Source organism: Anser brachyrhynchus (genome assembly GCF_964034855.1).
Source record: "Anser brachyrhynchus genome assembly, chromosome: 2".
Lineage (NCBI taxonomy): Eukaryota > Metazoa > Chordata > Aves > Anseriformes > Anatidae > Anser > Anser brachyrhynchus.
The window spans coordinates 61101918-61128120 of record NC_137695.1 but is presented as its reverse complement, the minus strand read 5'-3'; the positions used below and the strand labels follow the sequence as shown (position 1 = coordinate 61128120).

Here is a 26203-nt window from a genome sequence, read left to right as displayed (position 1 = left end):
GAGGAGACTGGGTTCAGGTGACTGAACAGGTCTGAAACCCCTCTGACCCTTCCCAGTCTTTGTCCTTGTCATGTAGCCTGCTGCCATGACAGGGTTAACTTTCATTTGTATTCCGGAATGAGGAGATACCAGCATCATTGGCATTCAGTTTTGTTGAGCTGACATCCTCTGAAGGGCATGTCTAGATTATTCTGGCACTGCTGCATTAGTATCAGGTGCTTTGTTTCAAGGGATTTTAAAACCTTCCCTGCTTCATCCTTCAGCAGCTGTCAGTGAGGCTGACCTAATGCCAGGTTGCTAGCTGTCTTGCTTTCAACGACCAAGATTTGGAGCCTCTGTGCTTACACTGTGCTGAACTGGTGAACTGCCCTGGTGAGCTTGTTTATGCAGATATTGAAACTCTGCAAACTTCTGGTTCCATATGGCTTAACACATATTTCATTCCTTTTCTTGAAGTGCTGGGATTGGGTTGTACCTAGTTGGCTTACCTTCTGCTCTAGCTCCTCTGAGCATATGGATGGCTGTTTTATGACCAGTATTTTGCTTCCTCCATACAACATACAACTGGACAAAAAGAGGTGGTTTAAAAACTGTGAGCCCTGAGTGTCTTAGGCAGTGGTCTGTAGTTTAGCTGCTCTTCACTGATCTTTGTCTCAAGTTAAACGCTTGCTGTGTGAGTACTCATTTTTTCCTGTTGAAGTACTAAATATCAGATGTAGTTTAAAGTTGGTGATCTAGCACTTTTTCTTCCCTTTTTAGCTACTATGCAAGAAAGTACATCAGTTTGCTAAAATTTGACTGCACATAAATGTTTTTAGCAAGCTGACTTGCCGTGTTTGCTTCAAGACTTTTACTATCTTCCAAATTGAAACTTCTTGCTTTGGAACTAGAGCCTGTAATGAGCTCTTGTTGGGCAGAAGCTTTTTGTTCTTCAGAGTGGTGGCTTTGAAATCTTTTGGGGAGGTTTCTGAAAATGGAAGCGGAAGTTAAGTGGAAGTTAGATGAAAGTTAAGAAAACCTTAAATATGGTTTCTGCATTGCAACCAGTGCTCTGCTGGGTCTGCATTGTCTCTGCCCCAGAGTTAAGAAGGAGGAGAAGAATTTGGTACTAAACCAAGTGCATTGTGCTGGGGGTTGGTTATTGCTGCCTCAGATGTACTTAGCACTTTTCTTCTTTAAGAATACCTACATATATCAAAGGCCCTTGGTTTTAATATGTTTGTTATGGAGTAAGACGGGCTAATGCGAGATAAGGCCAGATTCTGTAATGCTTAATGTACGCATGTGGCAACTTGCGATATGAACTTCATCTTTGTAGAGCTGCTGTTGCTAATAGCTTAGTTCTTTCTCATTTTGTCTTTTCTTGTAGGTACTTCTAGTCTAAGAAAGACAGGCTTACTTCTGACCCAATTCCATGCTGAAAGCTTAAAAATAAGCCCAAGAATCATGACAGATGAACTCATGCTGTATATATTTTGTGCTTCTAGATTTCTCCACAAAAATTATAGGGAATACTAACCCAGTTAAACTTTATTTAAACAAAATGGTGGTTTTGATGGAGAGCTATAGGGAGGGTAAATGTCTGTCTAAGAGCATTGTGTTGTAGAATTACATTTGCTTTCACAAACATTTGGTGATTAGAATTATTGCTTACATGAAAAAGCAATGTTATGAAAATATTTTACTGCACTGTATTTCATTGTTATGATGGGAAATGAGGTGCAGCTAAAAATATTTCAAAAAATGTAAAGAATTGTGTGAAAAATACTCCCGACTTTCAAAAGCAGGGAGCAAGAATGTTTTTGACTGCTGATAAATCTGTTTTTCTGTTTCCTTTACCCCCTCCCCCTTATTTTCCTAGGTGCATTTTACCTGGTGTTTGAATATATGGACCATGACTTGATGGGACTGCTGGAATCTGGTTTGGTTCATTTTAATGAAAATCATATAAAGTCATTTATGAGACAGCTGATGGAGGGTTTGGCCTATTGCCATAAGAAGAACTTTTTGCACAGAGATATCAAATGTTCAAATATTCTACTAAATAATAGGTATGGATATTGCTTTGAGTATGTAAAAACCTGTATTCAAGATCATGTTTAAATCTTTTTGTAATCTTTATAGTTCACCTGTTTTAAGCTGTTAGCCAATATTTTATTATATAGATTGCCTAGCTTCTTTAAAATCAATTGTAAAAAACTTATCTGGTAATGTTACTGCTTAACGCTGGATCCTGCAGTTGTTTTTTAAACTTACCTGTCTCAAAATATCAGGATTAAAACTTGAATCTGCTAGGTCAGAGTATGGGGGGAAATTATCTAAGTTCAAATACTATAAAATAGAATTTTAGGAAATAAAAATACATTAAAATAGAATTTTAGGAAATAAGTGTTTGTGTATTTTACCATCTCATTTCAAAATGAAGTGTGGATAGACTGGTTCTTTGTGGCAGGAGGTCCTTGTTAGTTAGGATAATGCTTTAAAATGATACTCGATCAGGCATTTTCAAACATGTTTTGGTTTGCAGTTACTGCTGTAATCAAATGGAGAGAAGAATTTGTTTCTTTTTTTAACCACTTGCGATTATAAGCCATGTTAATAAATATGCTTTTGTTCAGTATAAATCAGAAGAACTGCAATTTACAGTTAGGAAGGCTATTGAGAGCAAGATACATCACTGTTACTGTGTAAACCTTTTGCTTCTCTATCTTGAATTCTTATACCTGTATCTCAAAGCAGACAAGGTAGAAGTACAGAACACACAGAGAAGGACAGCTAAGATTGGTCAGAGAGTGGAAGGAGACGGATTATAAAAACTGTCACTTTTCATTTTGAAGGGGACGTATGGTTGGAGTGTGAAAAATTATGAAGCTAGCAGATAACTGTAATACAGAACTCCTGTTCATCACATCCAATGTACTAAAACCAGGGAACAACTGTAGAAACTAGCAAGAGAGAGGCTTATGGCAGATAAGAGAGTATCTTTACAGAGCAGGTAGTCAGCTTCTGGAATGTTTACCCAGGAGTTTTTCAGGGTAGTGTTAGGAGACTCGGAAAGGGATGAGACAGATTCGTGGACAGGATCATTAAAACCTACTGAGGGGAATAGACAGGGATCTCTAACTCGGTGATTATTGCTGGTGGCTGAGTACAGGGAAGGTGAGCCTCAAAGTGGCTCACACATTCTGTGTAAAAATCTGTTCATGCCACTGGTGGAGATGGAAAACTGGGCAAAAAACATCAGAGGTCTCATTTGGTAGGGTCCTAGTTTTATCCCAGGTTTCTCCAAATTGAATTTTCCGTTTTTTCCTCCTTTTCTTGCTTAAATTAGTGCTAGACTTTTCTCAGCTCTGGATCCCACCACAGCCTTGCCAGATTCTGATAAAGATACTTACCTTACACATGCCTTCACATCACTCACCTTGTCCATTCACCTAGTCTTGCTTGGCTGTTGATCCAGTGATGTTGCTGTCATGGTGCAGCTTTGGGAGCTCAGAAGCTGAGGTATAACCTGACATTGGAGCAGTACAAGTAGAGGAAGAGCTTTTTGTTGTGCTGTGCTCTCTCAGCTTCAAGATGAACAGTATTTTCCCCCAGTATGTCTTTCTGAGCATCCTTAGAGGTTTCTGCTGGAAGAAGAAAAATGTTTGTAGTTGATCTGAATAATTTTAAGCCAGTGCTACGAAAGTCCCATTACCACCTAAAGCCAAACACATGGATTTTATATCTCTTAGCGGTGCAAATTAAATGTCTTTGCTCAAAATTTCTTTGATATTCCACAAATATGGTATCTGAGGAATAAAAGTACAAATTTGAGGGAAATACTTATTTGCTTTTTGGGGATTTCCATTAAGTGTTGCAGCAGTTCCAAGCATACATAACAGGAAAAAAGTGCAATGGAAACTGCAATCCATACATCTTGTACTCACAAAATGGTCATTCTTGCGCACATCAGCAAGTCTTGTCCTGATCTGATAAAATAGCCAAAACTATAATTTATTTGAAAGTCAAAAGTTTTAAGAGCTCGTAATTACAGGAGGGAAAGGAACAAAACTTGTAACATTGCCAAATTTGTTCCATGTATTAAAAAGCTTGCAGATAGCTTTCTGTTTAAATCATTTCAGCTTTATAGATTGGGCAGGCTTGTGAGCATCGAGCCTTGTATGTGTTTGTGCATCTATACAATGTCTTTTAACCATGGCAAGAAAAAAAAAAAGGGCAAAGCTCTGTATCTTCTACTCTTCACCTCGTGTATGGGAAAACTCAAGAAGGGGTTAGGGTTTGTCATTCAGCAAGTTGTCTGCTGGCAAAAATAGAAGCCCTTATCTGTTTGATCACCCTGATTTGAAGTCTGTATTTATACTTTACAAGAGCAGAGCAGGGCTGTGACTGCTTCCTAGAAGGAAGTAGGACTGCTTGTAGTTGTTTGCTGTACAAATGCTTCTGCTAGCAGTATTTTAACTGTCAGGCATAAGAAAACAGTAGTTTCCTCCTCAGTTTTATATTGCAGAGTTGCTGATTTGAATGCTTAACAGTACGCACCCTGAATTTTGAGAAGCATCCGCTGATGCAAATGCCATTTGATGACCATGTCTAATTTTGCTTGCTTTTCTTTGATATCAGGTAGATTAGTGTATTTCTTGATTGAAGAGATATATAGATTTTATAGGAGTGCCCACTCATTATTGTGATTTGGTGAAGTTCAGCTGCAGCTGTTTAAAATTTTGAAACTTCACCTAGTTTTTGGGGAAGAAATTTAACAGGATTAACCACCAAACAATTCTTTCTGTTTTCCACCAGAGGGCAGATAAAGCTTGCAGATTTTGGGCTTGCTCGGCTGTACAACTCAGAAGAAAGGTAAGATATAATTATACTGTGAAAAAGCATGGAGAAGTTTGATTTCTTGCATAACTGAGTATTATAAGGGCCAGAATTTTTGTTTGTTTAGAGGAGATATTGTACTGTAATATAAGTAGTGGCTTAAGAAATGGAAAGGAAGAGCATGTTGTCTTGCACTGCATACAAACACAAAGCTCTCTTTGTGTAAGTGTATTGCCTTTCTGAGTATTCTGGATCCTGTAGAGAGAAGCCATATATTGATTGGAAATGAAGAGCTGCAGTTCTAAGTAGGTTGCATCAATATGTAGGGTTTTAATTAATATTAGTTTATGGTCCTGTAAGCCGAAAGTATATTCTTTCTATTGGTATACCTGGGAAATGTTTACTTAGGAAAAGAGAATTTTTATGTTGACACAAATTCATACAGTTTCTTTTTAAAAAGCCTAACTTTTGTGTAAGATTTAACCTTACATTTGAAAAGGTTCATTGTATTCTTTAGGCAGACAGTACTGTTAAATCTTCTGGAAACAGAAATACAAGTTTAAATAAAAGCTATTCTGAAACTTCTTGTGACTTGTGCTTCTGTTGTTCTTGGCTTCATTATGCTTGTACTCCAGGAAACAGGTGCACAGTTTTTATGAATAAGAACTTTGATATTTATATTGTAATGTCACGTATTTGTTGTTTGGAATGGGATTTTCAGAATTCAGGCTGAATGTTTATTGCACCAGTATGTGTATGTTGGATTACTGGATACAGAAAATATTAGCTCTTTCAGCTCATTTTGAGTTCTGCATGCTTATTTTGGGAAATAATGTCCGTAGTGTTAGTTTTATGAGTTGATTGTTTTATCACAGAGCTCTGAGGTTCTTGAACATGATAGTGTTAGTTTCGCTGTCTTCTGAACTGTTATTTGAGGAAAGTATGCTTAAGTGTAACAGCTATGGAAACTGTTGAGTACAGTAGCAGGGTAAGATAACTGGCTGGTGCACAATTCAGTTTTGGTTTGGATGTACTGTTAATAAAAGGGAGTGGTGCCATCCTACCTCACTGTTTTAGTCTGCACCAATTCGGCCTTTTTTTTTTGTTTTATTGTTGATGGTTTTTAACGTCTTTTTTCTGTTAATTTAAATTTTGGTTTTAAAACCAACTGTTCACTAAGAATTGAAAGAGTGAAATTGAATGTATTTATAGTGCAAATAACAGATCTTAGTGTACATGAAAACAGCAATGTTATTAGTTCATTATATATAAATGAAACCAAGATTAAAATGTAGTTATGCTAGTTAATCAAATTGCTAGTTGAACTTGGGAGGATAATTAGAATCTCATTAGTGGTTTTTTGACAATTCTTTTGTCATTCATTTTCCTTCTGAATAGCTTCTGAGCTGCTGTAACAGAAGTAATTGATGTATACCAACGAGCATATAATAATTGCTGATTACATTCATGTACTTTGTTTTACTGTTAGAAAAATATACTGTTCAAAAGGTTGCAGAGTTTAGTAGGAGCATGATGGAGAGGTAATAAAATTTTAAGTAAATTCCCACCAATTGTTGTAGTTGCTACATTAAATGTTATTTTGGAGGACTTAATGTGTGTAGAGTAGGAAATGTGACAGATTGTATAAGAAAACAGCTATTCAAACAAAAAGCACCGTATACTAATATATATTTGAGTGGCTTATCTGTAGAGAAAGTTCATAGCGTGTAAGCATTTTGTAGATGAATGTTTGCTTCAGAGATAAATATGATGAATGATGGGATTATTTCTAAAACCATACTATATTAAAAAAAAGAAAGACATTCTTTATGAAAAAGAGATGGGTGATTTTGCAGAAATAATACCTGAACCACTGAGTATGTTGTAAGAGCTTGTTCAAACACTGCACATAATGTTACTCTGTTTTCTGTTTTGGAATTACTTTGTATTGCTAAACATGAATTATTAAAACTAAAACAAGTATTTCTGAATCATTTGTAAGGCAATTTAAAAAAAAATAAAAACCAAACAACCCTACCACCACACACACACCCCCAACATCTGTTACGTGACTTCCACTCTGAACTGCTCTTGATGCTGTATCTTGACCTATCCACCAAAAATGCTTGTCCAAGACAGTGGAATCCTTGCCTTAGTGTGAGGATGGAAAGGATTGTGAACAATGACCAAAACATCTGGTTAGAGCTGTAGAGAATTAAAAATGTTGAAATACAGAAAGATATTGGATGAGTTCCAGGCTTAGAATTCAAAATTTTTGAAGGATGTAGATAAAGACTTAATCTTTTTTGGTTTTATTTGCAGAGGGGAGAGTGACTTCTATTTTTCAAAATGCTTGTAGAGATCCTATGTTCAGTATTCTAATAATCAACAATTGTCAAGAAGTTACTGATTTTATCCAAGCAGGTCCTTCTCTAGAAATTACTAGCAGTGTAATAGATAAACAGTATTGCTGTTTAATAATTGATATAGGATTCACGTTGCATCAAGATGGCTAGGTAATTATATATGTTTATTATATCTTTGAGGTGATGTTTCAGGCTGTCGTTTGCTAGCCTTGGTCAGATGGTTGCATTTGCTTTTATGCAGTTGCAACTTTGCAGAATTAAAAAAAAAATGGAACATTGCGCTGTCTTGTAGCAGCACCACAGAATTAAAGCCTTCAAAATACCACTTTTCCAGAAATGAGATTGTAGTAAAATGATAGTCCTCTTTTTTTGCTCCCCCCAACAGCCGACCATATACCAACAAAGTTATTACATTATGGTATCGGCCTCCTGAACTTCTGCTTGGAGAAGAAAGATACACGCCAGCTATCGATGTCTGGAGCTGTGGGTAAGAGTTTGGTACAGAGTGTAGCAAGCAGAACAAGCTGGAAGTAAACATTAGATTTTTCTGTGGAGCTGGATTGAAAGCCGTAATGACGGAATTGTGTAAAACTGTTTTACAGCTGCATCCTGGGTGAACTTTTTACAAAAAAGCCAATATTTCAAGCAAATCAAGAACTTGCTCAACTGGAACTTATAAGGTAAATAGGCACATGATAGGTGCCTCATAAACTGTCAATTTGTTCATGTTAAAATGGAGATAACATGCTGCTAACACTTACAAAGACTTGATAATCACCACGAGTGAGATATTAGTGGTTTTCAGGGGCATGTGAAGTCAGTGGCTTATGCTTGGATGCGGATAAGTGATTTTTGTGAGTATGCAGTGGCCCTACCAATGTGCAATTGATCAGTAAGTGTTTTCTTGGTGGTGCAGCTGAAGTTGTAAAGGAGTGGGTTAAAATGCTGATTTTTTTTTAAGACTATGTTAGAACTTCCTTGTGGCAAATCAAAAGGAAAATATAGATGACAAGTGGAGTTTGGGAGCAGTAGGTACTTTGCATGCTACTTGCCTTGAGCTCTTGCTTTAGGACTTCCACATACACATGTGGGCTTTATTATTTTCATCAGAATATTTATCTTCCCGTACAAACTGTACTTCATGGAGGTAAAATTTTTGTTTCCTTCATTATCTCAGTAAATCTTAGGATATTATGTATATTAAATCCATGGACCAGAGCATGCTTGCTTTCCTTTTATTCAGCACATAAAAATTGCTCTTGATTCTGATATCATAATTGACCTCATAAGTGAGGAGAGGTCCTCTTCCTAGAAACAAGGGGAAAAGAGAGTGAGTCCTATAGAACTTACAGAACCTGAAGAGTAAATGGTCAAGTTACTTAAAAAAAAAAAAAAATACAGAAAAAAGTTACATATGGAGATGTTTTCCAAAGCAGATTAAACAATACTATGTTCTGTGTAATATCTTACTAGGTCGCCTGGAAAAATCAAGTTTTTAGGAGGTGCAAGATACCGGTAATCATTCTGAATGTGAAAACTGAACTCTTTGAGTTGAGTTTTTGCTTTTGCCCACTAGATGGCACTGAAGCCCATAAGAATGCAGATGTCAGAAGTGAAATTTTAAGACTTTCTGCTGCTCAAAGGAGGCTGGCAGCTAGCTTGTTTGTAGCTAATTTTTCTTCATTGTATTTAATGCATTGATACTCTGCATTTTAGGGTTGTTAAAGTGTAATATATCAGTTTTGTTTTATCAACAGCTCAATCATCATCATGTTACAGTCAACAATTCTACATTTATCCTTTCCGTTATCCTAAATTACTTTTCAAAGATAGAGCTGAAGAAAATTCTGATAGGGAAAAGATAAAATTCTTATTTTTTTTTTTCCCTGCAAGTTTCATACCCCAACAAGTGTAAAGTCAGTTTCGTTTGCATAGTGGTAGGGGCATAATTAGTCCATCATTAGGTCTCTTGCACTAGCTGTTTAACTCAAATAAATGGAAGGGGGTGAACTAAGGAAATGTATTTGCAAGTTGTTATTTTATGACTGCTTTTGGCAAAGGTCTTAAGCCTTGCATAGTACGGTAAATTGCCTCTTCTGATCTTCTGCTTGGAAGTGTGGTGTTGGTCAGGCTGTGCTAACAGTCCTTGGCTGGACAAAACAGGCAGGGACAGAGTGAGAAGAATGAGTCTGGGCAACTCCATTTGTGGAGGCAGATTAGGGCTGACACATAAGGCTCAAAACTGAAGTAAAAAAAAAAAAAAAAAAAGAGTTTAGCTGTCCAGTCATAATTTTGTCCTTAGGCCTTACTATGTTTAGTTTTTTGCCTCAATATCTTCTGTGTCGACTAAATTCTCTTTAGTTTTAAATGTGTCAGGCCTGCTCTTTCAGGCGTTTGGTGTGTCTTTCTTCACTGACATTGGGAAATAAAGGCGCGGTACTCTAAACCTGGGGTATCCAATTCTCCTGAGCCTGGAGGATGCTCTGGGGATGGGAGAGGGTTCAGAAGCAGTGGACTTTCTAAAGCCAGTTTATCCTGTGAAGGGTGGTTGCCGTTCCTGGATAATTCACTATTATTTAATAGTGTTAGGCCTTGGACTGTAGAGAAATTTTAGCTAAATGAAACTGAACATTAAAATTAAAAAATATTTTTGTATCTACTGTATTTCTAAGAATAAAATATCAGCTTTGTTTACTTGTGGTTTTTCGATCTCATACCCTTGTTTTCTCCTTTTTTTTTTTTGGTGCAGCCGAATTTGTGGGAGTCCTTGTCCAGCAGTGTGGCCTGATGTTATAAAATTAGCTTATTTCAACACGATGAAACCAAAGAAGCAGTATCGTCGAAAACTAAGAGAAGAGTTTGCTTTGTAAGGATGAAGAATTAGTTTAGTCAATTATAGTAGCATTAAATTTTGATGGAATCTTTATGAACTTCGTTATTTTCTAGAGACTGACTGAACATAGATTAAGTGTGAAGAAAACTGGCTTTAGGTTCTTATCCTTCCGAAGATACCTTCAGAGTTCTTATTAACCCTTATTTAATAAAGTTTCAAGAAGGGGGAAGAAGGCCCTAAAATTTCAGCCACCTGTCAGCTTTCACCTGAGGAAGCATTTGTTTTCCACGATTGGTACACCTGCTTGCTGCCCCTGTCCAAAAACAGCTTGGAGTACTTAATTGTTTTTTATTAGGACAACTGGTTACAGCTAAATATGCAGTCTGGTTAACATTACAGTCATTTGGGTCATAAATACATTCAGCACAGAAGAGTTTTCTGAACCATGTATTGTAAAATACTACCACTGGGCTGTTTTTGTGCAAAGATCACACATGAAAGTTATGGTAAACAGCTGTATATGTATTTTAAAGGGATTGTTCCCCTCCATCTACTTTGGAGTTTGGGAAAAATGCATCATCCTGTTTGTACTAATGAGATCTACATTTCTAAAGCAGTAGTTATTTTGTTTGGACCAATGGAAACTGCAAAAAGTGTATAGTAACAATATAGTCTCAGTTTAGTGGGTTTTCTTGTTGTTTTGGTTTGGTTTTGTTTTAGAAGAAGAATGTTTCAAGCAATTAAATCATACAAAGATAAAGAAACATAAATAGCCAAGTGTAATCCAAGGTGAACTTTTTATCTACCTCTTACTACTAAGCAAGGACTTAACATTAATGATCAGTTATTTTGGAGGGGTTGTGTTAATTAAAATTTTGCACTGAAGTGTGTGATTCAAAATACAGTTGTGATGCTTTTCTCCATTTTGTTCTTTTGTAGCATCCCACCAGCTGCATTAGATTTGTTTGATTACATGCTTGCTCTGGATCCCAGCAAGCGCTGCACAGCCGAACAAGCTCTTCAGTGCGAGTTTCTGCGAGATGTGGAACCATCTAAAATGCCTCCCCCAGAGTAAGTCATTACTTGAGTTGAGTTGTTCCTTACCTCAACAAAACAGGAAGATGCACTGATTTCATTTAAGCTTGTTGTGTTTCAGTTCAAGAGGCTTTTGGTGGAAGAAAATCGTTAATACATACCATCGGCAAATAATCATTTTCATGCAGAATCACTATGCAGATCCTGGTATCAGTGGCTGTGAGGATCTGAGACCAGTCTGATTTGCTATTCCTAGAATTAGTGACTGAGTTAGTGCCATTTAAAAAAAAAAATCCTCTTATGCGAATGTCTCTGAAAAACATCATTTCCCTTTTATTTCTGTTTATCAGTGTCTATTTTTTCCAAGGGTTTTGGGGTCCTTCATGAATCTGAATCGTCGTCTTTGATGGTAGAATGACACTGGGCATAGAATTCTGCGAAGGTATCTGAGAGTTAGTGAAATACTGTACATGATTTCCTGTGACAAATAAGATCCTTGGTTTCACAAACAGAAGTGAAATATTTTGTGCGTTTTTTGTTGTTTTTTTCCCTTCTCTGTATGTTTTTCTGAGTGGAAATATATTGCAAGGTCTAGTAGGGTTTTTGTAGTGACTTGATTGTCACTTTAGTTGGTGCAAGTAATGTTTGAACCAGCCCCAAGGAAAACAATTAAAAACTGACATAATCTGCAAGTTTAACTCTTCACTCAAGATAGCTGGCTAATGATAGAGCATTCAATAGTTTGAATGAATTGTACCTTCAAGGCAGCTTTTGCTGATTTCTTTTTAATTAGTTACCAAGTAGGAAAAATACTTGAGTTTTATCTAAGAATTTTATTCAAAATCTTTCAAGACTTACCTATTACGTACAGGTTTTTACTAATGGTCCTGATGCATGAGATAAAGGGTTTCTTTCATAATCTGAATATGATTATGTATTATCAGTGGCTGAATATTAGTAATGAGCAATGTTAAATATTAGGCTATTCATTAAAATCTCAGAAACACTTTGTGGCATGTTGCTTATATGCATTTTGAAGTAAGTGAATGGGAAGAAATTGTTGCATTTTTTTTTCCAGGGGTTTGGTAATCCATCTATTGTAGAAGCTGATACAGGAAAATTTGGAACAAATGATTAATTGGTGTCCTTTTAAGAATTACGAACCACAGCCACATTTAACATAGTCTTCAGGGGAAAGTGTTGACTGTTCTCAAGAAAGAATAAAGTTCCTTTTCGGGAAGGAGTAGCTGCTCATTTAAGAAATTGTTGATTGCAAATACTGTAGGGGACTTCTCACAGTTGCCAGATTGTTCCAAGCTGTTGTGGACTAAATACCTGGCAGGTCTTTGACCTGCGACGTGAAGGGAGAGAATAAAGGAAACAGTTGTCATAATTTCCTTTCCAATGGCTCTTGTCATCTGACACCTCATTTTTTCCATGTTCCTGGGTGAGAGAACTGCTCAGACAGTTATTGATTTGTAATGGGAAAACAAAAGGCACTATTTTAATGCCTCTGTCAGTATTTCCATAAGCTATGGGATTGGGGCTCTGTGTTCCTCAGGAGATCAGAATTGAGATGCCTGCAGGGAATAGTAATGGAAGGACAGAACCCATAGCAGATGAGTTGCACAGGAGATTTTTGCCTTTGCTTTTTTCTGTCTTAAAGGACTGGGATATCTCTTGTTCTTCCTAGCATCCTAACTTTGCTAGTGTTAAGTACTATCTATTCCTGCAATTTTTTTCCCCTTTCTTGTTTGCCTGTGCTGTATGACTACAAATAATGGATAGCCATGTCTCTTTCTGTAGACAAATACATCTTTGCAGATTTGGTACTTTTACAAGCAGGAAAGTAATGTTGATTGTCATTGAAAGATTACTTGTTGCCTTTTTCTGCCAGAGGGACCTGCGCTTGTGAAATAGGCAGCTGAAGAAGAGATTTCATCCAAGAAAGAATTCTTAAGATTTTGCTGGCTCTGGGTGTTTTCTGATGTATTTCTAAATTTCAGCAGGTTCCTCTTTACAACGGTTACATTATGTATAATTTGAGCATTTATTTTACCGCCATGGTTAAAAAACATTTTTAAAATATCCAGGATAAAACTGATGATCTCTAATCGTTCTTTGCAGCCTTCCTTTGTGGCAGGATTGCCATGAGCTGTGGAGTAAGAAACGCAGAAGACAGAAGCAGATGGGCATGACTGATGATGCAACAGCAACTAAAGTCCCTCGGAAGGACCTGTCTCTAGGCATGGATGAGAGCAGAACCAACACACCACAAGGCATGCAAACTTCTTCCCAACTCAAAACTCAGGGCAACTCTAGTGTAGCACTTGGTCAGTAAATATTTTCAGTTCTTATAATTACCTTCTACTTGGATAGCACCTCTAGAAATTTTAGATGTTATTTTCAGAGTACTGACATCTCCTGGATTCTTGAGGGAGGAACGGCATTGTAAGTTAAATCTTTGCTACAAAAGATTTGCCTTCATTTTTAGAAACTGGGCATTTCTTTTAATTTTTCCTTAAATTTTTGATCTGGCCAGAACAACTACTTTGCTCTTTGTTTTGAAAGGATTTGATCTCTTGCTCATCTGTAGATCTTCAGTAATCCCAGTAGTCAGCTTCTGCTCTAAGTTCATCACAGTCTACAGAGATGGAAGGAATTTTATTGGTATTGATAAACTGACCCAAGGGCATATTTTAAAACAATCATCACTTCAAATAAAACAGATTCCCTCAGCATGTTATGTTAGTCTTCAGCTTTCCAAGTTGTTTGGGCTGAACCAACTCTTAAAAAAAAATAAAATAAAAACCCAAATAACTCTTATAACAAGAAGTAACCACCTCTGTAGCTTGCACAGACATTAATTCTAAAATATAACCGAAGTATTTTGCTAGGAGACCAATGTTGTGAATATAATATAAAAAATAAAGTCATGGTCTCCTTACATTGACACCACTTGAGATAATACAAAGTGCATACCTGATAAGTTTAATTTAGATCATTTTTGATTGTGCAAAGTGACCTTAAATCCTGACACTGATACAGGAGTTCATCTGAAGGAAAACAAGAAATGGAGATGAGCATGAAAATTCTTTAATACTAACCATCTTGGGTCAACTCTTTATTTAACAGTGGAGCAGAGTTCCAAATATGCTGTGAAAAGCTAGAAAAAGTTTATTTTCATATTGCAGTTTATTGCTTCTTGCTCCTGTTCATCCTGTTTCTTACTTTAAGCTGGCTGTGAGCTTCTGCCACTCCTTAAGCTTAAGCTAAAGCTTTGGCAGCATTTTCAAAGATGACTTTCTGTAGCCCTTACAATGTTTTTCCCCCACGAATGAAAAATGTGTAAGTTTAAAACGTCCAGAGGGTAATAGTTATTTTCTTTATGCTTTCATAACAGGTAGCCTGTTGATGGTCTAATGTGCTTATTAGTCATTAACACTAACAATGCAAAATAAACTAAACAACTAGAGAAGGAATCTTCCAGACCTAAAATACTATTTGCCTGTAATTACATAGAAAAATATATCTAGGTAGAGAAGACAGAATTTTAATTTTCAGGGGAGCTTAGTTCAGAGTAGAGATGTATTAAACAAAGCAATTCCTTAAACCCTTATACACCTTAGTTAGAATCATCCATAAAGCACACTACAGGACTCAGTGTACGTGCTGTATGGATGCTTAAAGCTGCTGCATTTCTTGAGTGCCAAAAAGAGGTTTAAAATGTCGTGGATGAACTGCTAATGTTCAGCTTCATGAATGGGAACCCTGGCTATTGCATCTTAGAATTTAAGAGGAGATATGTAGAGCTCATTAATTTTGTTCTGGTAGAAACTGCTAGGTTTCCCAGAAAAGAGTTAGCTCTTGGAATGGACTTGAAAGTAGCCTAGAATATAAAAATAGGTAGGTTAGTTACCCTTTTTTGACATTTTTATGTTGACAAGCTGGGGGATGTTTGGATGTTATTTCTATTACCATCCTCAGATGTCACAAAATCAACTGTTAAGCATGACATCTAGGTGAGATCCAACAGTAGAAGGCATTAAAATTATATTTTTCCTCTTGCCAAATAAAATATGGTTTTATTTTTATATTTATATAAATATGTAAGATCTTTGAAATCCTTGGAACCTGCCAGAGTTAAGTTCCAAGTGCTTGCATCCTGGTGCACATCCACAAGTAGGGTAATGGGTTGTGGGTTTTGCAGCACTTTCCAGCTGTTCTCTTCTTAGTCCTGCGAGGCAAGTACTTAAGGTTTTATGTGACCATTTCTTCAGGTGTGGCTTTGAAAATGCCATGAATGAATATATTAGGGCATTAGCGGACAGGCAGGGATAGAAGAGGACAGAAGGTGTTTGTATTGACTTGGGTTACAGAAATTCAGGGAAATACACACCCATTTTTTAATTTTTTACTTTTCTCAAAGTTATCTACTCTTGGGGCATGCTGAAATCCATGCTGCTTCGCTTTTCCTTTCAAAATAAACTAACACAATGGCTGTTTGAAATTAAGAAAATATTTCTATATTCTGACTTCCTTGTTTATCTGTCTTCCCCTGCATCATCATAATTTCTTCTTACGTGTAGCAAATAAATTCACTTTGAAAAAAAAAAAAAAAAGATGGGTATTATCACAAACCTGCATTTTCCTGCTACTCAGTGATTGACTGCTTGTCCTTCAAACTCAGCATGTGCTTTTTTGCATTTATACTGCTAGCTTCTGGGTCACCTACAGCCTGGTCACTTGAGCAGGTGTTAGAATCCAGATGCTGAATTAGAATGGGCCAGAATGTGACTGGAAATGCGTTTTGCAGATGGCCACTTTTTAACAGAGGGATGTAATATGTCAAAGATAGGAAATTTTGTGGGGATTGGAAATTTTACAGCTGCCTAAAGCAGGTGGCCTTAAGCCCCAGCTTAGTTGTACTGTGGAAAATTGAGCTCCAGCTTGATGTTTCTCATCTGTCCAAGTGCATGTGTGCACCCCTTGGAAGTCACTTTCTTTATATTGGATCTTACTATTCCATTTCCTATAGAGACTCCCCCCAAGGCAGTTAATCTGTAAAAGCATTCCATTTCTATGTTGTCCAAAACCATGCTTTGCCAGTTGTGTCAGCCATGCTAGATTAGTCTTAATTTTGAGTTTCTGAAATATGAAAGTTCTAAATAATACTTAAAAACACCTTTTTTGTCTTTAGCAAAAACAAGCACTGGACAGCAGTTAAACCAGAATGAAGTGGCAATCCTGCTAAACCTGCTACAGTCTAAAACAAGTGTTAGTTTGGCACAGTTTGCCCAAGTGTTGAATATTAAGGTAAACCCAGAGACTCAGCAGCAACTAAATAAAATAAATCTTCCTGCTGGAATTTTGTCAGCAGGTGAAAAACAGTCAGAACAGCAGCAGCAGCCGCCGCCGCCTCCGCCACCACCGCCGGAACAGGAGCCTCTAAAACAGACGACCGTCACGCAGCCTCCTGTGCCCCCTGCTCAGCTGAGTCAGCCCAAAGTTGAGACTGACGCTGCCCAGGCAGCCGTACAGAGTGCATTTGCTGTTCTGTTGTCTCAGTTAATAAAGGCTCAGCAAACAAAACAGAAAGATCTGGTGTTGGAGGAGAAGGAAAATGGATCAGGAAATGAAATGTCGTTACAACTCAGGCAGCCTCCAGAGCCCACCACTCCTGCATCTGTCAGCCGGGATGATGTGGAATCGCCAGCACCTGGTTACCCGCACCTGATCAAGTCACTGTACACGGCTGCTGCAGGTACTGGCAGTCTTTGGGGCTAACCGGCAGGTACCTTGAGCAGTGGAGATGCGATAGTTTGGGGAAAGAGTTAACGGGTTAGCAATACTGAGTCTGTGTGAGTACAGGAGAGGTGATTACATGATTTTATCACTCATGTCTGCATCATTTTTTCATAGTCACGACTGTTCAAGTGCTAGCCGCTCTGTTTGTTTTGTTCCTTTGGTGGGAATGTAAATGCCTGGCTGGACTTCATGTCTTACTGTCACAGGAGGCATGCAGGCAGAGTAAAAGGCAGTCCCCATTCAAAGAGATGCCTGTGCTTTTTCTGATGAAGCAGTTTAATTCATTGTTTTTTATGGGTGGGGTTTTCTGAGTGGTCCTAGTGTTGAAGACCAGCTTCTCTAGCAAATTCGTAGCTCAGGCTTACTGGTTTTGACTGGGTGTTTAGGTAAAGCCTGTTTTGGGGAGGGGGTATTACATTTTTTGGTTTTAATGCAGACTAGAGTAATTTCCTAGTGTCAGATTCTGTAAGTGGTTGCTCGTAATGTTCACTAATACACATGGCTGAAGGTCTCTGTTGGGTTATAGTAGTAACTTCCTTAGTTTTCTTGAAGTCTAGAGCTCTGTTTTTGGTCATCTTGGGCTGCTATTTCAGCTTTATTGTACTGTGGTTTATGCGTTGCTCTGTGGTGTGTGCTGCTGTTGAAAGAAATATTCTGAAGTGGTTTGGGAGTGTTTTTTGAGGGTTTTTGAAGTTGTTTTGTTCTTAGCCCTAAGTTTTGCTGTTCCCTGAAAGGATGTCCTTTTGTCCCTCAAGACCTTTTCTAATGTGTGTGATTTGAAAATCTTTTCTGTTTGCTCTTTGAACTTACTCGTGTTTATCTGTTGCTTTAGTAGTTGTTTTTCAGAGGAGCTTGTACTGTTTTTAACTTTGCTTGGAAATGCTTGGAAATCTTATTTGGAGGAGAACCCTGCATCGCTTTCCTGAGGCAACCAAGCTGTTGCCTTCTCCAAAATAACCTGTCCAACTACTAGTAAACGTTACCTTGGTTCTCATTAACTTATTAGTTAGAAACCTCTGTTGTGTTCCGGGAAAGAGTCATTTCCTTTCTGGTATTGCTACTGTAGATTTTTATTCCAAAGCTGTTCTTTTTTATCTGCTTAGGTCCAGAGGATTTGGTTAGGCAGTCTGAGATGAGGCTTCTGAACCGAACACCCGAACAAGAACGCCCTCGGATCTTGCCTCCAGACCAGCGACCCCCAGAGCCACCGGAGCCTCCGCCTCTCACTGATGAAGACCTTGATTATCGGACAGAGAACCAGCATTTGTCTATAAGTAACTCTTCAGGAACAGATCCCCACGCAGGAGTGAAAGCAGCTCTTCTACAGCTGCTTGCTCAGCATCAAGCTCAGGCAACGACGGAGGAGCCAGTACAAACGAGCGTGGATTACCAGGCTAGAGACTCCTATGTAACAGGCCCAGACTACAAGGATAACTTTGGATCGTCTACCTTCTCCTCTGCCCACTATGGCAGTAGCGATGGCATAGGAAGCGGGTCATCGGGAGCGTTAGAAAGGAGGAGCTTCCTTGGAAACTCGGATATTCAGCCTTTGGATAACTACAGTACTGCTTCATCTCACTCTGGTGGTGCCCCTCCTCCATCTGCCTTTTCAGAATCCTTTCCCAGCTCAGTAACTGGTTACGGAGACATTTACCTCAACGCTGGCCCCATGCTATTCAGTGGAGATAAAGACCATAGGTTTGAATACAGCCACGGCCCAATCTCAGTCCTGGGGAGCAGCAGCGATGCTTCCGCAGGGCCAGAGAGTACTCATCCTCTGCCCGCCAAGATGCACAACTACAGCTACGGAAGTAACTTACAGGAAAACCCCAGTGGCCTCGGCCACATGCATGGACAGACTTGGACTTCCCCTGCCCAAGGACCTGGCTATTCCCAAGGATACAGGGGACACATTAGCACGTCTGCAGTGAGAGGGCGAGGCAGAGGATTACCATATTGAGTATCTGTTTTTCCTCAGGCACGTCATTTTTATCTGGAAAAACTTTTTTTTTCTAGCTGCAGTTTAAAGCAGCAGTTCAACAGACTTGAATAATGTTAATTCAACAGCTTTATTTTTATGTGGAAAAGGGTCTTGCATACAGTAGGAAAAATTAAAAATGCTTAAAACTCATGCTGTCTGAAAACTAGATGAATTGATTGTACATGTTCACAAACTCTAGTTCTGAATTTTATTTTGTATTTTGGCAGTTTTAAGTGGATGCTAAATTTAGGGACATCAGCTTTTTATGGCACTCTTTCAGATCTTCTGAACTATGCACATTTGTGCTTTTTTTGTAAGTTTGGACCAACTTTTATGTAAAAAAAAGATTTTACAACAATCAAAGCAGGGCACTGATTTATTTGGTATTTTTCTTTTTACAGAACTACCTTTAGTCAAAGGTCACTGTCAGTCTTTGCACTGCTTTCAGTGTTATTGTGGAAGGTGTACTTTGTGCTCATTTCAGATAATAAAACACAACCTTTCTCTTGATGCAAAATTTTATAAATATTTGGTCAATGTTATTTTTTTCTTTAAAAAAAAAAAAGAATGGATGTTCTGGTAAAATGTTCTCTCCATCTCCCAGGCTTGTTTATATAAAAACTGTTTTACTTGAATGGTAAGTGCCTTAACATGTAAGCTTAAGGTGTGCAAAAATTTGGAAGTACTTTATGAATCGATGCGAAAATAATACTTAAACCTAGGTAGTTGAGATGAAAATTCAGATAATAATAGGAAACTCAAATAGGTCATAACCTTGTGCTGTTTACTTCATGTGGGCCAGTTACTTAGAGACCTAATCTTATCTTGATGAAGTCATAATCTCCAGATTGAACTTCATAAGAAACTATGAAAGTGAGGAGAAAAATGAAGAGTAGTTTTTCCTCAGCTCCCCCTTGGAGTTGTAGAAATTGTGTGACTTCCTCTGCCAAATAAACTATGCTTTATATGTCCTTACCAAGTGGTGAAATAGTTTTTCATCTTAAATGTCAACAGCAGTAATTACTTTGTGTGAAAAGCTGACACTGTCTTCTTTTTACCACAAATACTGCATTATGGGAAGTAACCAAGGGCAAAATGACCAGTATTTAAAGCAACAGCAAAACATTTTACACTAGCTCTAACGCTCTGTAAGCTTGTGATTGTGCCAACTAATCGTCTTTATATCTGCTGTTCCACTGAGCATTTCAGTATTGGAATTGAGTCTCCTTCAACAACTGATAAAATGACTGTAGTTACAACTCTTAACCAAGAGCCACTCCTCATTAATTACAAAGTCCAGCATGTTTTTTTTTCCTTCAACATCAAGTGGTCTCCCTCTCCTGCAGAGAGGAAGTATGGTTATATTTTGCATGTACGTAAAAGAATATTTTAAAGCCCATATTGGAAACAATTTTCCAACTGATTATCCAGTTGACAAATCGGTACCTTATGTAACTGAGTGTTTAATTATTACTTTTTAAAAAGTAAAATTTCTACTTACACTATTCCAAATGTAGTCTCGTCAGTGACTTTTTGGACTTTCAGAATAGAAGCCAAAGTTGTTGCTGTTTTCTTTTGTTTAGTTCAAAATCCTGGTTGTCATTTATGGCTAACTACCACCTTGTAGAGCATGGAAAAAGTCACTTTGCTAAATACGTAGCATTTGAGGATCTGGCAGATGAAAAATGGCGATGTCCCTGTAAGTCTTGCAGTTGTCTTTACTAGGCACAGGGGAATTCTACCATCTGAAAATAAAATCAACCTGTACAAATACTTGTGACTCAAATAGCCTGTGCTTAAAACCAGAATTTCACATGTGAGTGACCGTGCTCTGGGTAGGTTTCCTTGAGTAAGGACACTCCTGCAACGTTTTTCTGCTAGCAAAATCTTAAAGGCAGAAATCATTAGTGTCATTTAGGTACAGTGTCAGCTCAGGCTTTTGTTTACTAATTGATAAAAACATTCTCTCAGTGTTCAGATACACACATTATTTTTTTCAAAATCAGGCTAGACTTTCAAAACTTTTAGTTGTTTTCACTAAAAAATTGCAGTCTGGTGTTACTTTACTGCAGTTCAAATGTAAATATTTGCTAGAAAAGCAGGTAAGTTCAAATGGAAGGTAGACCTCCAAGAGGACTAAATGATTTAAATTTCAATACAAAAATATAAGGAAATTTTCTCCTGCTTTCCTCCTGGAGGTAAATGTTCAAGTCATTTAGTTCCCCTCATTTAATGCAGAGAAATCAGTCTCCTCTGAATGAGTAAGTGACTGCAGTTTGATTACTGACTGGCAGTAGTCTGATGTTGCATCATTCCACTGAAATGGATTTTAGTCTTCAGATACGAGGATGCCAACGCAAGCATTCGTGCCTATGGTGAATATGAAGGAGATGGAGTAGACAGTTGACTTCCAGACATATCAAAAGCAAAACTTGCACACTGTTGCAGATGTGTATTGCACGATGACTTTTTCCCAAATTCAGTTTAAGGATGACTAGCCTCTGACTGAAAACTACATTCGTGGGGCAGCAGTGTTGACAATGTGGAGGGAAGGTTGACATGTTTCCATATGTGAGAACTACAAAGAGGTTTTTCCCTTCTCTGCAACCCGGGGGATCTTGGCTCTTTCACCAACTCATTCTTCCTGGGCAGGTAGCGGCTGTGCAGGGGCTGCAGGTGGGTGTGCTCTGCCCTTCCTTGGCATGGGGGCAGCCCGTGGCAGGAGGGTTTCTCCCTGTGACCATGCTGCCCTGGCCCAGGAGTTGCATCTCAGCAGGTGAGCAGCCAGGGAATGGGCCAGGCCTGTGGACTGCTGGTCCACGTTCATTTGTACTGGGCCTGTGTGTTATTTATCAAAATTTCCTTTATATTAAGTCACGAGGTGCTTATATCAGTTCAGAATTTGACCTTTTTGAGCAATTTTTCACTCAGCAGAGTGAGTCTGTCCTAGTGTGACATCTTACATCGCGTGGCCGTTGCATTTCTGACGCAGTGGTAGGCATTCTGAAAACCACATTATTTTTCTGTGGAGCTGTGGCTTTTGTTACTTTTCCCCCCATTCCTTTGGGTTTACGTTTTCTGTGCTGCAATTCCAAAGTGTGCTACAGAGACCTGGACACTACATCAGAAAGTAAGTGTTGTGTGTTTGTATTTCTAAATAAACATAGCAAAATACTATAATCATGGACTATCGAGTAGTGAGTATTTCATTATTTATATTAAGTGGACTGTAGCCATACCAAGAGGAAGAATGTGAGCACAACTGGACTGCTATGACTATGACTTAAGATGCTTAGACTCGTAGAACACTTAAAATCAGCCAAAGGAAGAGGAAACAGCTTTTATCCCGGATTGCTAGTTCTTGTTACCTGGAACAGAAGGAACGGTGTTTGGGGAGGGGTGTAAAAATACATGTATCTTTAAATGTTAATATAATTTCTTGGAAAAGAAATATTAAACGGCAAACTTCTATATTTTCTTACATTTCTGTAAAACTTGGTCTGTGTTAAATCTTGCCACGGTAGTGTAAAGTGCTTCATGCCAGCAGAGGCGCCAAGCGCTGTAATGTTAACTTCAAAAGGTCGGAGTGCTCTTCTTTTGCTTGGTGCTTGTTGCACCAGGAGGTTTTGGTGTGGTTGGATCAGTTTAATTGGTAACTGTGTGGTAAAAACCGAAGCACTGAAGTAACTTATGTAGGATACCTCTTGTCTGCAGGCAAATTAGATCTCAGACCATGAATTCCGTTTCCAAGAGAGAAAATCTCGGATGTATTTCTTGCGTTCTTGTAGCTAATAAGACGCGCAAGCATTTTACATAGCACATTTTTCCAGGCTATTCTGTTGCACTGTTTTTTTTTATATGAGGAAATTGGCTATTTCCCTTCTTGATAGTTGTGGGATGTTCTTCATACATGGGCGTGTGTTAAGAAATTAACGAATCACAGAAAAGTGAGTTCTGTATTTAAAAGATGAAATGAACTTGGTTAAAGTTGAACTAACTTTTGCTTATCAGGGTGAAGAATACTTTATTGCAGGAGTTATTTCAAGACAGCCTAATTTAATATAATCAAACTGTTATTCTTCAGCTTGCTTACTCTTTGTTATTTTAAGCCATCTGTATATAAAATGTATTGTGTGGCCTGTAAATAAAATACATGAAAACTTGAAGTTTTTCATCGTTTTCCCTCTCTGATTATCAACTGGCATTTAAAAGGAGCTCTGGGTTGAACTGAATTATTTTTTCAGTATGTGAGTGTGATTTTCGGCATGTTCAAATATCAAAGATTATTCAAGAAAGTATTTCCTGCTCTGCTCCTTTTCTGAAGGCAAGCTGCGGCAGCACGGGGCAGTGTGAGTGCTTGTTCTGGAGGGGGATGCAGCTTGGCTCGCTGTAGGCACAAGGCGCAGTGTGGCACCGACCACCTTAGCGAGGAATCTGCAGCAAAAGCAGGAGGCTGAGAGGAACCGGCCCCTCTGGGGGTGCGAAGATGCTGCTGCTTCAAGCGCTACTGCAGCCAGAGCGATGTGTTAGGAACAGTGGGAAATTGCAGACAGAGCCAGGTGTTTTCAGTACCTGCTGGTACGCGCTCGGTGCTGGTGAGGCGGCGTAAATCCAGTGCGACTTCAGCAACTTGCGCATTGAATGCCTGAGGCCTCTCTGCTTTTTTTCTGCCTTATCATCTAATCTAATGAAAACAAGATCACCTCTTTCAACAAACGCTGTTTCCATCCAAAACTAGGCCACTTCCCATATCTTCCATGCTTTTAAAGCGTGTTGGGCAGACAGCTGCTCTCATCGCACCAGGAGCACGTTGACAGAGGTGGAAGAGGCACGGTGAGGGTGCGGCGGGAAGTTAGGCAGGTCAGCACTGGTTACACTGACGTCAGGCTGACAAAAAGCCAAAAGGATCTTCTCATTTTGGAGAAAATACTTTGGCAGCAGGTATAATGGAAGCCTGGGTTTTTCTTTAGATGAACAATTCAGGCTGTATTACCCAGGATGTCAACTCGCACGTAGATCAGGTGGATGCACAAAACAACTTCCAGTTGCCTGCTCCTCATTAAAACTGCCCTTGCATCTGGTAATGTGGCTTGCAGTCGGCACTGGTTCATTTTGTTGTGCTGGTGGCGTGAGCCTGTAATGGCTCCTGAAGTGTGCTGCCTCTGTTCAGCTGGCAGTGCTGTATGGCCACCAAGCTGTGCAACAGGGCAATGGAATAGGGCATTCCAGTTGGACCTGCATGTCAGTCAGTGTCCTCAGCTGCAAATAAAATAGCAGCAAATGAGAGAGGAGAGAGGGACGCGACTGCAGCAATCACCCTGTATCAACACAGAGCAAGGAAAATCATCCATGGAATCGGTGGCAGAAAAAGGAAACAAAGCATTTCATTTCATCTCATGTGAGTTATTGCACGTTAGCTTTCAAAGAAGCAGGAGCCACGCAATTTTGCAGAAACTTCTGTTTGATTAGATGAAACAGGATTAGGTTGCTTCTATTTGTAAGGCATCTTGATAAGCCCTGACAACCCACGCAGCAGAAGGGGGTAGCATTCACCAAACTCCCCCATCACCTGCAAGACAAGTCAGAGCTCCTGGCAGCTACAACGAACAAGTGGAGAGGAATTTTCATTTGACAAATGAGGAGAACTGTTTCTTTTTCCCAGTTAACTGTGTTCGCTTCCACGAAGCTTGAGGATTCTCCTTTGAAAGCCACTTGGTTGTTATGGCTGCTTATTTTGGGCTTTTTTTAATGGCCGTGGAGAGAGCTTGCAGTCAGCATGATTTAACTCAGGAAGAAATTTGAGTTTGATGTAATTTTTCTTCAGGTATAGCAGCACTTGCTAATAGGCAATACTCAGATCACTTTTCACAGCCTGGCTTCAGTTCTGCTTAAAAAATTCCTCTGAGGGTACTTGGGATGTACGCTTGCTAGGGCAAATCCTCAGAACGTGATGAATGCGTCTCTAATACAGCTTCTTACAAAGAGGCTGTGTAAAGGTTTTTTCAACACTTGAAAATATGGTGTGGAAAAGACAGAACTGGGTAGAACATGAAATATTTTGGTTACAAAACCCACCCTTGGAGCTGCTAGTACTCACATAACAGGCCTGGCAGCCCCGTGCTGCCTGTAGGGTAACCAATGGGGGATTAACTGGCTTCTGTGGTTAGTGCTCGGCCTGTGCTGATGTCTGTCTCTGCTCTCCCTCTCTCCTCCTACCTACTGCAAGAGCTCCTTTGCTTTGCTGCCACACGTTGCTCCTGCCAGACCTGCTGGCACACCCCTCCTGCTCTCCTTACTCCCACCTCTGTCTAGTCCGATTTGTGTAGGCAGGATGCGGGATTCTGCGGCTGGGATGGGATATTTCCCCGCACGGTGTCTCTCAAAGCTGAAGGTCAATCACTTGTGCTAGAATTTGAGGGATGTTAGTTTTCTCCTCTCTGAAGAGTCATAGCAGGAAAACACCTCTTACACGGGTGGGTATTTTTGTTGTTTAAGAAGAGAAGATCTGTGCACCTATCTCCTGGGCTGCTTCTCTAGATTAAAAAGAATTCCTCAGCCAAAAAATGCTTTCTGTTTCAATAAATCACCAGAATTTGAACCACCAGATTGGCCCAGCCCTGTGGTAAGGTTTCCTGTTGCACTGATCTGCTCTTCTAAGTCTAGTTCCCTTCCGTTTTACCCAGATAAGTGAGTAGCTGTTTTTATAACCTAGAAATAACAACAGGCATTTTTTTTTCCTTGCTATGTTTCATTTTTTTTCTATGTACCAGCAGATAAAGAAGAAAGTGTATGCAATGGGTCATAGAGCCACATGGCAAGCACTTTGCTTAGTCTGTGAGACAAAGCACTGTGTCTGGCCCTTCATCCAACAAGAATCGCCCTCATTTTTCTCCCTTTTTTGTCAGACTGAGCCCTTGCAGGCTCTAAAAAGCCCTCCTCGCAGGGAGCAGAGAGGTGGATCTTGTGTTTCAACATGAGGAATATCAGTAGACGAGAACTGGAAACAAACTGAAAGTGGGGGTTCCCCTGCATGTAAGAGCTCTGAGGTGCATTTGACGCCTGGGAGGCAGGGAACACCCAACTACTAAATGACGAAACCCAACTGGAGACCGCCATTTTGTTCAGGTCCCCCTTCGTGATCAGGCACCTGGTCTGGCAGGCCTGCCTGCGGGTGGGTGACGTCCCCGTTGTGGCAGAGGTCTTCGAGCTCTCAGGAAAGTGGTGGGACTGTGGCACCCGGTTAAATAGTAAAGGGAGTGGTTTTGATCCGAGTTTCCTTCATGGAGTCCTAGCATCTAGAGTTTGGATCCAAGCCCCAGGTGTGAGTCAGTTAATTCATGGTTGGAAATATCCCAGAAC

The 26203-nt window shown here is 39.2% G+C and overlaps 1 protein-coding gene across 6 annotated transcripts in view; it reads left to right on the top strand.

The window, feature by feature from the left end:
- The window catches only part of CDK13 (cyclin dependent kinase 13), a 52067-nt gene extending 29057 nt beyond the window's left edge, over window positions 1–23010 (top strand). The window contains exons 6-14 of one of the 6 annotated variants that reach the window (XM_080580276.1): window positions 1862–2051; window positions 4801–4857; window positions 7573–7674; window positions 7790–7867; window positions 9937–10053; window positions 10960–11091; window positions 13183–13334; window positions 16436–16819; window positions 17967–23010. In XM_080580276.1, coding sequence (XP_080436402.1) covers window positions 1862–2051; window positions 4801–4857; window positions 7573–7674; window positions 7790–7867; window positions 9937–10053; window positions 10960–11091; window positions 13183–13334; window positions 16436–16819; window positions 17967–18823 — 2069 coding nt within the window. In that variant the 3' untranslated portion in view covers window positions 18824–23010. Of the gene's footprint in view, window positions 1–1861; window positions 2052–4800; window positions 4858–7572; window positions 7675–7789; window positions 7868–9936; window positions 10054–10959; window positions 11092–13182; window positions 13389–16255; window positions 16820–17966 lie in introns of all 6 variants that reach the window. The other 5 variants (XM_080580275.1, XM_080580272.1, XM_080580274.1 and 2 more) reach the window with 5 other exon arrangements.
- The last annotated feature ends 3193 nt before the right edge of the window (window positions 23011–26203 follow it).